General features: G+C 43.6%; 1 protein-coding gene across 1 annotated transcript in view; it reads right to left on the bottom strand.

The window, feature by feature from the left end:
• Positions 1-13,817, bottom strand: part of LOC311049178 (sortilin-like) — a 67,518-nt gene that overhangs the window by 20,619 nt on the left and 33,082 nt on the right. Inside the window, exons 11-19 of the mRNA XM_084062660.1 lie at positions 12,113-12,225; positions 10,576-10,678; positions 10,041-10,209; positions 7,409-7,501; positions 6,752-6,843; positions 5,360-5,552; positions 4,224-4,340; positions 2,528-2,636; positions 657-769 (exon numbers count right to left, since the gene is read on the bottom strand). Of these exons, the coding sequence (XP_083918786.1) occupies positions 657-769; positions 2,528-2,636; positions 4,224-4,340; positions 5,360-5,552; positions 6,752-6,843; positions 7,409-7,501; positions 10,041-10,209; positions 10,576-10,678; positions 12,113-12,225 (1,102 nt within the window). The remainder of the gene's footprint in view (positions 1-656; positions 770-2,527; positions 2,637-4,223; positions 4,341-5,359; positions 5,553-6,751; positions 6,844-7,408; positions 7,502-10,040; positions 10,210-10,575; positions 10,679-12,112; positions 12,226-13,817) is intronic.

Here is a 13,817-nt window from a genome sequence, read left to right as displayed (position 1 = left end):
CTGCTGTTCAGTGAGTGTGTGAAGAAGAGACGAACGCAGGCAGCTATGGTGGCCCTGAGAGGACAAAATAGTAGGCGGAGAACAAGGTAGGCAGTCTGACTCGATTGCGCCCTCTGCTGGTTGCATCGCGATGTCATATTTTATTGCATCGATTTAAATCGTCACCACTTTGAATCGATTTAAATCGATATACGATAAATCGTTACATGCCTAATGTGATGTGATGTGATGTGATGTGTTGTGATGTGATGTGATGTGATGTGATGTGATGTGTTGTGATGTGATGTGATGTGATGTGATGTGATGTGATGTGACGTGACGTGACGTGACGTGACGTGACGTGACGTGACGTGACGTGACGTGACGTGACGTGACGTGACGTGACGTGACGTGACGTGACGTGACGTGACGTGACGTGACGTGACGTGACGTGACGTGACGTGTCGTGATGTGGCGTGGCGTGGCGTGGCGTGGCGTGGCGTGGCGTGACGTGACGTGACGTGACGTGACGTGACGTGACGTGACGTGACGTGACGTGACGTGACGTGACGTGACGTGACGTGACGTGACGTGACGTGACGTGACGTGACGTGACGTGACGTGACGTGACGTGACGTGACGTGACGTGACGTGACGTGATGTGACGGTGGACTGACCTCCCTCCACAGACATATTTCTTAATCAGCAGAACACTGGCCACCGCACTCAGCAGCAGAACCACGATCACTGCCATCACTATGACAGCTGTGTTAGGTGAACTGTCTTCAGTCTGAGAGAGAGAGAGAGAGAGAGAGAGAGAGAGAGAGAGAGAGAGAGAGAGAGAGAGAGAGAGAGAGAGAGAGGGAGAGGGAGAGAGAGAGAGAGAGAGAGAGAGAGAGAGAGAGAGAGAGAGAGAGAGAAAGGGAGGGAGAGGGAGAGGGAGGGAGAGGAGAGAGAGAGAGAGAGAGAGAGAGAGAGAGAGAGAGAGGAGAGGGAGAGGGAGAGGGAGAGGGAGAGGGAGAGGGAGAGAGAGAGAGAGAGAGAGAGAGAGAGAGAGAGAGAGAGAGAGAAGGGAGGGAGAGGGAGAGGGAGGAGAGAGAGAGAGAGAGAGAGAGAGAGAGAGAGAGAGAGAGAGAGAGAGAGAGAGGGAGAGGGAGAGGGAGAGGGAGAGGGAGAGGGAGAGGGAGAGAAAGACAGACAGACAGACAGAGGGAAACAGAGAAAGAGAGAGAGAGAGAGAGACAGATGGAAACACAGAGAGAGAGAGGGAGAATGAAAGAGAGAGAGAGAGAGTGATAAGGGTGAAACACAATGTTAGAGAAGACAAACAAACATAGAACATTTACTCAAAGTAACTTTCCTCTGCTACCCGGGATTTGAACCCGGTTTCCTGCACAAGTGCGGATTTATTTTTATTTTTTTTACCATTGAGCTAATAGAGCCTGGCTGCTTGCTCAGGGGATACGTTGAATCTTCACCATCAGGTCAAAATGTGTGACAGATGGAGAAGTAGGTTACTTGTACTTCAACTCTACTGTAGGATTATATCCTGTGTCTGGGCGAGACATGACCTTTGACACAGAAAATGTTATTTTATTTGTTAAAAAAGCTAACCCATTGAGGCCTGAGGTTCCGATTCCGCAAAATGTCTTCTAAATCCTAATGGTTTTCTGAAAAACTTATGTTTCTATATCAGTGGTTCTCAAACATTTTCATGTCAAGGACCGCCAAAATGATATGAATTTGGCCGCGGACCCCCATCTCAAAATATTTTGTTCCAGGGATCCCCAGAAGCAAAGATTTGAGTTAATGTTTGTTTAAAAGAATATATATATTTAAAAAGATGTGCACACATTTTCACGATTTTTCAAAAATAGCAGATCTACAAGCTCATAGCGCGGCACTCGGTGCCGCGCTATGAGCTTGTAGATCTGCTATTTTTTAATAGCCAAAGTATAAAATAATGCTTTTTTAGCTCAAATTAAAAAGTTACACAGATCCATTCCAGGTCTTAATCATTAAGACCTGGAACGGATTAAGTATAATTTCCAAGTAATTGTTCCTATAATTGAGTATTTCAATTTCTTGATACAGTAGTTATATACTTCTACTCCACTATATCTCTGAGGCAAACATTGTGTTTTATTTTTTACTCCACTACAGCTTTAGTTACTACGGTACCTTAGTTACTTTGCAGATGTAGATGATTAATAATTAACCAAATGATTCATAAAACATCTTAAAAACATTTCGAAAATAGCAAGCGTTGTGAGCTCGTAGATGTGCTATTTGTGAATGATTTTTTAATACATTATATACATTTGAAAACGTGTGAAATGGAACATTCTGCATAGAGTAGTTATTATGCAGAATGTCCCATTTCACACGTTTTCAAATGTATATTTTGATACCAACACTTTTGTACTTTTACTCAAGTACATTTTTAATTCCGGACTTTTACTTATTAGTATTTTTTTACATTGCAGTATTGATACTTTTACTTAAGTAAAAAATGTGAGTACTTTTTCCACCACTGGGTGTAACTGACCAGAGAGTTTGGAGAGAGGGCGCTGCTCCTGCACATCTTCCCCACATCCACCTCCTTCCTGCTGGGCTGAAATCCGCTCTCACACTGGTCTCCTGGGACCTTCCGGTATCTTTGACAGAATGGAGGGAGATGAGGGAAGGGTCCAACAGTTAAAGGGATTCTAGGTAACTTGAAATTTAAAAATATTTATATATATATATATATATTTTGCATTTTTCCCCCTCTATCAGCCACTATATAATGATGCTGGGGTGTTTTCCTGCATTGAAACCATAGACTGTAAAAAAGAATGGACAAAGCCACTCCCCTGCTTTCTACAGAACGAAAATGAAGCCGATAGTTCAGAAACGTGTATTCCTCCATCGTTAATATACAGTTGGCCACGCTGGAACTCAAACGCTATTGGTTGAGACCAGACACGTGACCAGTGAACCGGAAAACAACCCCCAAAAATGCTATTGGTTGGGTAGCTTGTCAATCAAGAGTAGGGCGGGGAATGAATGCTATTGGTTGTGTAGGTTGTCAATCAAATCATCCCGCCCCTCCTGGAGCATAGCCTACTTTATCGTCAATTTTATAATAAATGGGACCATAATTTAGCAAAACGCATATCATGATGATTGAAAGGAGACTTTAAACTAGCGACTGGAAGCATATAGAATTTATGACAATTTTTATTACGGTAAGAAAATCTAGTCTAAAGTTTGTCAAAAACCCATTCACTTGCGCTAAAATAAATTCTTTCTGACACTGCAGGTCGGCGCAGGGTAAAACAGTGCCTCACTCTGGCCATTCATAAGCTTCCGTGTTGGCCTCATCGTAAATATCCAAGCCTTGCCCCTTGATTGAAACACAGTCCTCTTTCTAAAATCCGTATTTTCCCTACTATTTATGTTTTGATATCCGGGTATCCAGCTCTGTCCGGGACGTAAATGAAACGCACGCATGTGCGCGTCCGTGTGGCGAGTTCGAGTGAAACCGAATGGAACCGAGTGCAGCCGACAAAAATGGAACGGCAGCCATTGTTTTCTCTGCAGTGTTTTTACTTTCGGTTTTAAAACTTTAAAACTCTCTCAAACTTCTTTTTTGAGGCACGGAATTTACTTCTAAGATAGCGTTTGGATAGAATTGAGTTGTTTAACTTCATATATGTGGTCAATTAATCATGACAGAGCCTATTTAAAAATTTAAAAAATCAGAGAACCGGCAGGGGCGGGCAGTGACACGTATGTATCCGAATAAAGCAAACTATTTTCAGCATAGCCCCTTCTAAAGTCCCCTTGCGTCATATTAGCTGGTGCTGGGGAAAATGAGCTGCTGATTGGCTGAAGGAGAATGAACTGCTGATTGGCTGAAGGGGTTGTCAGTCAACGGTACTAACTGTTTGACAACAGTTTTTTTCTTTTTTTGATCTCGGAAGTTGCCTAGAATCCCTTTAATCAAACAAAATCAATATAATCAATTAAGAAAAAAAAAAAAAAACGATTTTGGAACCATTAACCATTATATCCAAAACTGTCATTTTTTTTATACGTTTTGAGCTTGTAGATCTGCTACTTTTGATGCTTTTATGTGACGCTGTAGTATGATCAAGTAGGGTGTTAATTTACGGGGGGGGGGGGGACGACAAAAAGTTAAAAATATGGAGATAAGAGGTTTCTGCCCTCGACAACACCGCCGATATACAAGTCCTCACCCACTGGTCTGTAGTTGTTCCAGGGTTCCGTTTAAACACAGCTCCAGCGGACGACCTCTCAGCTCGTCCTGCTCAACGCATTCTGAGCCGTTCTCTGACCGCACGAAGCCAAAGTCACTGTAGGAGAGGAAAAAAACACATGAATAGCCGGGCTGTTTATATTCATATTTCCTATATCCTGAACATGACCAATTAATGTGCGACAAGGACAGGAGGTATGAGGATAACAAACAGACATGGTAGCAGACATAGCGGATAGCCACTTAACCCATTAACACTTCCACCGGCAGAGGTTAATCTCATAATGTACTCACCAGTGCCACGGTTTTATTGTTGTTTTTTGTTTTTTTCACGTCGCCATAGACCCCGTTAAAATCCTTAAGAATGCGCGATGCACTGTTTGTAAACATCGTGCAGATGTCCCTGTGTCTACCAGTGCAGACCACGTGTCAAACGGGGCATCCATGTTGTAGTTAGAACAGTTTATGTTAAACAGTGATGACCGAGGATAAAAAACTACAAGGGAGAAAATGGAGTTTTAGTGTGCGCTTTAGAATGGAGGCCGACGGGAACGGCAAAACCGGATCGCAAATAGTTCCGTTTCCGGTGGTGTTACACTGAAATGGTCCGTGTAGAAAATTGAAAAAAAAAAAGAAATAAGAAAGAAAGAAATACAAAAAAAAGAAAAAGCACCCGGACCGTAGGGCTACGGTCTCGGCGCTTAACAGTTGGATTTAATGGACCGTAGGACTACGTTCTTGGCGGTTAATGTGTTAAGACCTGAAGCGATTCTTCATGTTTTCTAAATCCTAACAGTTTTTTGAAAAAAAATCCAAAGATTTTTTTTTCAAGATTTTTCAAAAATAGCAGATCTATAAGCTCATAGCGCGGCACTCGGTGCCGCGCTATGAGCTTGTATATCTGCTATTTTTGAATAGCCAAAGAAATCTAAAAGTGACACGCTGATGCGTTCCCGGTCTTAATGTGTTAAAGCTGATATATGCAATTTTTGCCGATTTCTTTTTTTATTACATTTTTTAAAAACTTTTTTAGAAAGAATAGAATAATAAATAATCGTCCAACATTAGAATCGCGATTCGAGTATGAATGGATTTTCTCCCACACCCCTTACATACCAGTGATAATCGTCCATAGTGCAGGGACAGGGGGTGGGCTGGGTGCTCAGGACGTAGCCCCTGCCGTTCCAACACACCGCGTCTTTCCTCAGCCGTAGGAAACGCTCCTTATATCCCAGAACGCAACCGTCGCTAGGGTCGCCGCCGTCCCCGGTGGAGTGGGCCAGCCACTGCACGTAATCCCCCTCACCACCTGCAGCCAAGGGGGGGATTAGGGGACCCCCAGAAGCAAAGATTTTAGTTACAAATGTTCCCTTTAAGAAATATATAAACGCAAATCATTTCCAAAAATAGCAGATCTTTGAATGGCTTAAATAATATTTTGATTTCCGCCTTCCCATACTCAATGGATAAGAGACATTTTTAATAACTTACGACTCGAGAAAGTTAGATTTAGAGGCTCTGTTAGGAAATTCCATGACATATGGGATCCCTTCCTGGTTTACACGGACAGAATTACTTTCCCGGTTATTCCTGAATGAATTTAGCTACTTAACCCATTAAGGGTTCCCCTGTTGCCTTGTTGTTGTTTTGTTTCTAGTTTTTCTTTCCTTTTGTTGTGGTTCCTTCAATGTGAATGCCTGTGTTTCCCTGTCCCTCTATGGCACATGTCATGAACCAAATAGGCCTATGAAAGAATTTGTTACTAATGTGTAGAAAAACTATGTTTAAAAAATTTAAAAAGTAAGATTTTGAATGCAGGACTGTAACTGTAACAAAGTATATATTTTTTACACTGTGCTATTGCTACAATCTGAGTGCTTCTTCCACTCCCGCCTGCAGGGGGCACCAGACGCCCACATAAACGCACCAGCTGGAGCGCTCAGAAATGCCAAGCATACTTTAGTGTGACTAAACAAACCTCACAGTCTCACAGTGCTGAGAGAGGTAGCCTACTCCAGTGGTGGAAAGTAACTAAGAACGTACTCAAGTACTGTACTTAAGTAACATTTTGAGGTATTTGTACTTTACTTGAGTATTTCCAATTTCCAATACTTTACTTCTACTCCACTACATCTCAGAGGCAAATGTTGAACATTTACTCCACTACAATTATTTAAACATTTTAGTTACTAGTTACTTTGCAGATATAAAATATTATATCATAGAAAATACATTAACCACTTCAGCCCTGTTTTATACATAGGCTTTTTGAAAATAGCCGATCTACAAGCTCACAGTGAGCTTGTAGATCTGCTATTTTCAAACATTTTTGTACTTTTACTTTTGGTACTTTAAGTATATTTTGATGCCAATACTTTTGTACTTTTACTCAAGTAACATTTTTGAACACCGGCCCTTTACTTGTAACAGAGTATTTTTATACTGTGGTACTGCACTTTTACATAAGTAAAATATCTGAGTACTTCCTCCATACACACAGTCACTCACAGTCTCTGCTGAGCAGCTTGTGGAAGTCTATGGTCACCACCACCCACTTGCTGAAGTCGCTCCTGTAGCCCCACAGGCTGACGTTCATGGACCTGGAGCCATAGACAGTAAAAAAAGGAATGGACAAAGTTACGCCCGTGGACTCTACAGACAGTAAATGAAGCAATTTCAAATCCGCCATCTTTCTACATCGCGTCATATTGCGTCATGTCCTATGCACTCGGAAATTAATGCTATTGGTTGGGACCAGAGCGGGGGTGGGGAATGAATGCTATTGGTTGTGTGATGTAGCTTGTCAATCAAACCATCACAAGGCGGCAGCAACGCCCCTCCTACAGAATACACTACTTTATCATCAATTTTAAATTAAATGGGATCATAATTTACCAAAACGCATATCATGGTTTTTCATATCATATCATATCATGGTGATTGAAAGAGGGCTTTAAACTAGCGATTGGAAGCATATAGTATTTATGACAATGTTTATAAATGTAATAAAATCAAGTCTAAAGTTCGGCAAATACCCCTCCGCTTGAATGGAGAGTAATTCTTTCTGACACCAGCAGGGGTAAAACAGCTAAACTACAGGCCGTTCATATGAACTGTACACTTCCTGTATAGACCCGATGTACAACTCAGAAGCTGGCCCCTTGCCTGGAGCCCGGCTCGCTGTCCATGCCGCTGAAGTGGAGCGGCTCGTCGGTGAAGTTGTACACGTGCCAACACTGGCCCTCGTCTGTTGAGAACCTGCAAAAACAGAACAAAAGTATATCGAAGCTCAGTGGCGTCAGTCCAGCAAAAGCTTAGGTATGGGAAATGTTAGGGTTGCCATACCTAAATCCCCCAAACCCCCTGAAATGCATAGAAAACTATGCATTATACCTATAACACAATACCAACACAATGGTCTTACACCTGCATTAGGCTACTATTCATGATTTTTTCCCCCATACCTTGCCATACCCAATTGACGCCCATGTTTGAAGTATCCTATATATCGTCTCTGTCGGGCTTGGACACCTCATATGTCCAAAACGTGTTACTTTTCAGGATTCATATAAGATCGGCTACAGATCGGCTACTTTTGATACTTTTGTGTGATGCTGTTGTAGCATGAGCAGATCTACAAGCTCACGTTGTGAGCTTGTAGATCGTCTATTTACAAATAGGCTATGTATAAAATAAGGCTAAAGAGGATAATGTATGTTTTATAATGGAACAATTATCTGCAAATCTGCAAATATCTGCAAAGTAACTAGTAACTAAAGTTGTCAAATAATTGTAGTGGAGTAAAAGTACAATATTGCTGTGTGTTTAACTCACTTGATGTGGTGAACAGGTGAGTTGCTGTGTTGTGAACCAGTGTTGATTTCGTCGACTAAAACTATGATGAAAAATGTTGGTCGACTACCTTTTTTCACTGACGAAAACTAAGGGCAGGTACACACTGCAAGACATTAGGTCCGATATTGCTGTCGCCGACATTTTTTGGCGCTCGCCGACAAAACCTCCCGACCTGACGCAGATCGGTCTTTGATCGGCGAGATAATGCTCTGGGTGTGTGAAAGGCTCTGCGACCCGATGTGGCCGCGATTCTCCGCTCTGCGACGGCTTTCCGACCGTTTTCAGATATCTAAATTGTTAGATATTCATCTCTGTCTGGGACAAGACAACAGACAATATCATACACTATGAACGGGGCTGCGAGCACCTTGCCTGGAGATGCACGCTACAGCCAATGAGAGCACATTACAGCCACAGTGGCTATGGGGAGCGTCGCTGGACCTGACCACAACAAACAGTCCCTACCGCAATATTACCGTCCAGTCCTGTAATAAGTTAACATTATAAAACAAAATGATAAAGTGAGCGAGCCTGGTGGGCTGCTTATTTTAGAGGAATTGTACAGAGAGAGAGAGAGAGAGAGACAGAGCGAGAGCGAGAGCTCTCTCTCTCTCTGTGTGTGTGTGTGTGTGTGTGTGTGTGTGTGTCGTTGTCTGTGTTGCCAGATTTTGCGAGAGAAATAAGCAACCAGGTTTGTGAAAACAAGCCCAACAAGAGCGACTATGAGCACTTTAAGCCTATATACAAATACATTGGATACTTGAAAATAGACGATCGACAAGCTCACGTTGTAGATAGGCTATTTTTAAAGAAGACATTTGGGGGGGGGGGGGGGATATTTACAAAATCCACACAGATCTTGAATGGGGGTCTATGGCACAACATGTTTTCAGAAGGGGGAGGTCTGCGCTCTGTGGAAAATTAATTCTTATTATTAATTTGGGGGTCCTTGCCATGAAAATGTTTGCGAACAACTGGTTCAAACAACATTAGAAAACAAGGCCAAAAAAACAACTACACTTTCAAGCAACTTTACAGAAAAACAATCCCAAAGTCGCTTATAATAAGCAGACATGGCACTGACCGCTTCTGCGCTCTTGACGAGCGAGCGAGAGAGAGAGCGAGAGAGGGGGGAGAGAGAGAGGGCCCGGGGGAGAGGGAGAGGGAGAGAGGCATATCACGGGATACGTCGATTAAAATGAATTGGAATAAACACAAATGTATGTATTGGGTCTGACTCTGGAGATAGCATCCTAGTGAACTATCCTACAGTGTGTCAGCCCTTGTCGGGGATCAATCGTGTTGTGAAGACCACAACGATATTATGACAGCCGATTTCAAGAAATAAACTCCTGCAGTGTGTTATGCTTAACGATCAGATGACCCCCCGACCACTTTAAGGTCTTGCAGTGTGTACCTGCCCTAAATAAAAACTAAGCTATGATGACTAAAACTGTGACCAAATATACTGACAATTTCGTCAACAAATAAAAACTAGACTAAAATGTTAGTGAGGGACTAGTGGAGAAGAGATCCAGTAAAACTAAAAGACAAGTCATTTTATGCTTGGTTGCGCTTGGGTGTTGCACTCTGAAAATAGCAGATCTACAAGCTCACAACGCGTCGCGCTTGTGAGCTTGTAGATCGGCTATTTTCAGCATGCAGCCAAGTGTAGAATCAGCCATTACGACGCCATCAAGGCACCGACAAAATACATTTTAGTCGACTAAATCAACTGTAGATTTAGTCGATTATAATCTCATGATATTTAGTTGACTAAAACTAGACTAAAATTAAAACTTTTCAGATGACTAAAATATGACTAAAACTAAATGGAGTTTTATTCAAAAGACTATAAATAAAACGAAATCAAAATTTGCTGTCAAAAAAATTGAACTCACTTGATCTGGTGAACAGGTGAGTTGCTGTGTGTTTAACTCACTTGATCTGGTGAACAGGTGAGTTGCTGTGCTCCACAGCCACCAGCAGGGCTCCAGAGTCCAGCATGGCATAGTGGTGAGGGCCCTTCAGTGCCAGCAGCCAGGTGTGGCCCCCGTCGTCCGACACGTACACGTCAGGAGACAGAACCGTCTCTGGGTCTCCAACGCTGCCTGGACGGAGAGAGAGACACAAAGAGATCACTCTCTCACCTATATGCAGTGGCGTAAAGTAACTAAGTACATTTACTCAAGTACTGTACTTAAGTCATTTGTTTGGTATTTTAACTTTACTGGAGTATTTCCAAATGTGTACTCCACTACATCTCTTTACTCCAGTAAAAATGATTTGTTACTTTGTAGATTTTTTATTTTGATTACAAAACATACATTAACCACTTCAGCCCCTATATACATTTCCGGCATTTGAAAATAGCCAATCTACAAAAGTATATAGAAAAGTATTTGAAAATAGCAGATCTACAAGCTCACAACGTGTCGCGATGAGTGCGATGCGATGCGTGCGTGCGTGCGTGTTACCATGAGCCAGTATGAGTCCCACAGCGTTGGGTTGTGACAGAGGCAGCATGGGGACGTTCAGCTTCAGGGTGGTGCTGTACGAGGCATGGATGTGAAGCCGACACTGTAACGAGACACACTGACCATCAGCCCATACACTGACCATCAGCCCATACACTGACCATCAGCCCATACACTGACCATCAGCCCATACACTGACCATCAGCCCATACACTGACCATCAGCCCATACACTGACCATCAGCCCATACACTGACCATCATCCCCATACACTGACCATCAGCCCCATACACTTACCATCAGCCCCATACACTGACCATCAGCCCCATACACTGACCATCAGGCCATATACACTGACCATCATCCCCATACACTGACCATCAGCCCCATACACTGACCATCAGCCCCATACACTGACCATCAGCCCCATACACTGACCATCAGCCCCATACACTGACCATCAGCCCATACACTGACCATCAGCCCATATGCACTGACCATCAGCCCCATACACTGACCATCAGCCCCATACACTGACCATCAGCCCCATACACTGACCATCAGCCCATACACTGACCATCAGCCCATATGCACTGACCATCAGCCCCATACACTGACCATCAGCCCCATACACTGACCATCAGCCCCATACACTGACCATCAGCCCCATACACTGACCATCAGCCCCATACACTGACCATCAGCCCATACACTGACCATCAGCCCATACACTGACCATCAGCCCATACACTGACCATCAGCCCATATACTGACCATCAGCCCCATACACTGACCATCAGCCCCATACACTGACCATCAGCCCATACACTGACCATCAGCCCATATACTGACCATCAGCCCCATACACTGACCATCAGCCCCATACACTGACCATCAGCCCATACACTGACCATCAGCCCATACACTGACCATCAGCCCATATACACTGACCATCAGCCCATATACTGACCATCAGCCCATACACTGACCATCAGCCCCATACACTGACCATCAGCCCATACACTGACCATCAGCCCATATACACTGACCATCAGCCCATACACTGACCATCAGCCCATATACACTGACCATCAGCCCATACACTGACCATCAGCCCATATACACTGACCATCAGCCCATATACTGACCATCAGCCCATATACACACTGACCATCAGCCCATACACTGACCATCAGCCCATACACTGACCATCAGCCCATATACACTGACCATCAGCCCATACACTGACCATCAGCCCATATACACTGACCATCAGCCCATATACTGACCATCAGCCCATATACACACTGACCATCAGCCCATATACACACTGACCATCAGCCCATACACTGACCATCAGCCCATACACTGACCATCAGCCCATATACACTGACCATCAGCCCATACACTGTGTGTGTGTGTGTGTGTGTGTGTGTGTGTGTGTGTGTGTGTGTGTGTGTGTGTGTGTGTGTGTGTGTGTGTGTGTGTGTGTGTGTGTGTGTGTGTGTGTGTGTATGTACTGTGTGTGTACAACTCACTCTGTCGGGCCTGTTGGTGGTGGTCTCGATGTCACAGAAGCTGTTCTGGGGTCTGTGTAGAGTCTGCCACCTCCCACCTTGGTCAAAGGTCACCACCGTCTCCACTGTGCGCTCTACCAAAGGGACAACATTACTGTATGTAACACACTCACAAACTATTCATGAGGCGCAGTTTACGGAGCTAGTTCAGGCCAGGCAACTCAAGGGATTGGGATAACCGATCAGGTGTCTAGTCACATGCACTTTTCTCCTGGTCGGTGGGTTAAGTACTGCTCTGCCTACCTGTTCATTCTAGTTGCGCTCTTCTGCTGTACTGACGTGCCGACGCTGCTGCTGCTCTGTTGCTGAGATCCTGCCGAATCTGCTGCCTTTGCTTGCCTACGTATGCTGCTGACCATGAATAGTCTCATCCCACCACCTCCCCGGCATCCACCTGTAAGCTCTGTTTCTAGATCCCCGTGGGGGTCTTTATTCACTCCCTGTAAAGGCTATTTGGCATGTAACATTTATTAAAATATTATTCTTACAGGGAGTGAATGGATTCAGAGACCTGACGCCAAACTATGCTTCTTTATGCTTCCTATATCTATGTTCAAGCTTGCTCAATAAATATATATTCTAATCCAATCCAAGAGTTGTCTGACTGAAATAGTGTAGTGTCTAAAGTCCTGTACTTCTGGCACTACTGGTTGCCGACGGCTATGGTTGTTTCGAGGTGTGCTAAAAAGACTGAAGTCCAAACCGCCCGTTAAAGTTAATAAATAAACGCTTTATTCTTAGCAGCTTTCGTGCCAATCACTCCAGCATACAATAATTAAACAAACAGTTAAACGTACAGTGGCTAAATCGACAGCCCTCCTAAACACAGTCAAAACACTGTTTGCCTCCCATCAGCAGGGTTGCCAGATCTGCTTATTATAATTTCCCCGCAAGATTTTATTTGAAAATAGCCGATCTACAAGCTCACAACGCGTCGCATCGCGACGCGTTGTGAGCTTGCAGATCTGCTATTTTCAAATAGCTGATGTACATGTTAAAGTACTCATGTGGCCCATAGTCGCTTCTTTTGGGCTGGCTTTCCTAGACCTGGTTGCTTGTTTCTCTCACAGAATCTGGCAACACTGCCCATCAGCAACACCTGCCCTTGATTACAGACAGGGTTAAATAACCTTGTAACCCTGGCAACCTTGGCCTTGACCAAGCCCTGCAGTGACATCATCGATTCAGAAACAAAATGGCTCAAATGTCTCTTACACATACTGTAGCATTTAACATGAAACTGCAAAACAGGTATTTGTCACATATTTGTCACTGTATTATTTGCACATTCAGTGAAATGTGGTTGTCTGCATTTCACCCCATCCTACTGGAAGTACTGTATCAGGGTCAGTGTGTGGGCACTACAGAGGGCAGTGCCCGCGGAGCAGTTAGGGGTTAAGTGCACAGTACTTGCTCAGGGGACACTTTGACAAAAATGCCAGATCAGACCAGTGGTGGAAAAAGTACTCGATTGTTTTACTTGAGTATCAATACTGCAATGTAGAAATACTAAGTAAAAGTCTGGAATTCAAAATGTACTTGAGTAAAAGTACAAAAGTATTGATTTAAAAATGTACTTAAAGTACCAAAAGTAGAAGGCACTCATTATGCAGAATGTCCCATTTCACATGTTTTGAAATGTATAAAATGTATTAAAAAATCTTTT

This window comes from Gymnoscopelus microlampas (assembly GCF_963454915.1).
Source record: "Gymnoscopelus microlampas genome assembly, chromosome: 7".
NCBI lineage: Eukaryota > Metazoa > Chordata > Actinopteri > Myctophiformes > Myctophidae > Gymnoscopelus > Gymnoscopelus microlampas.
The sequence above is the reverse complement of the archived record's forward strand: the minus strand, read 5'-3'. Positions and strand labels throughout refer to the sequence as shown.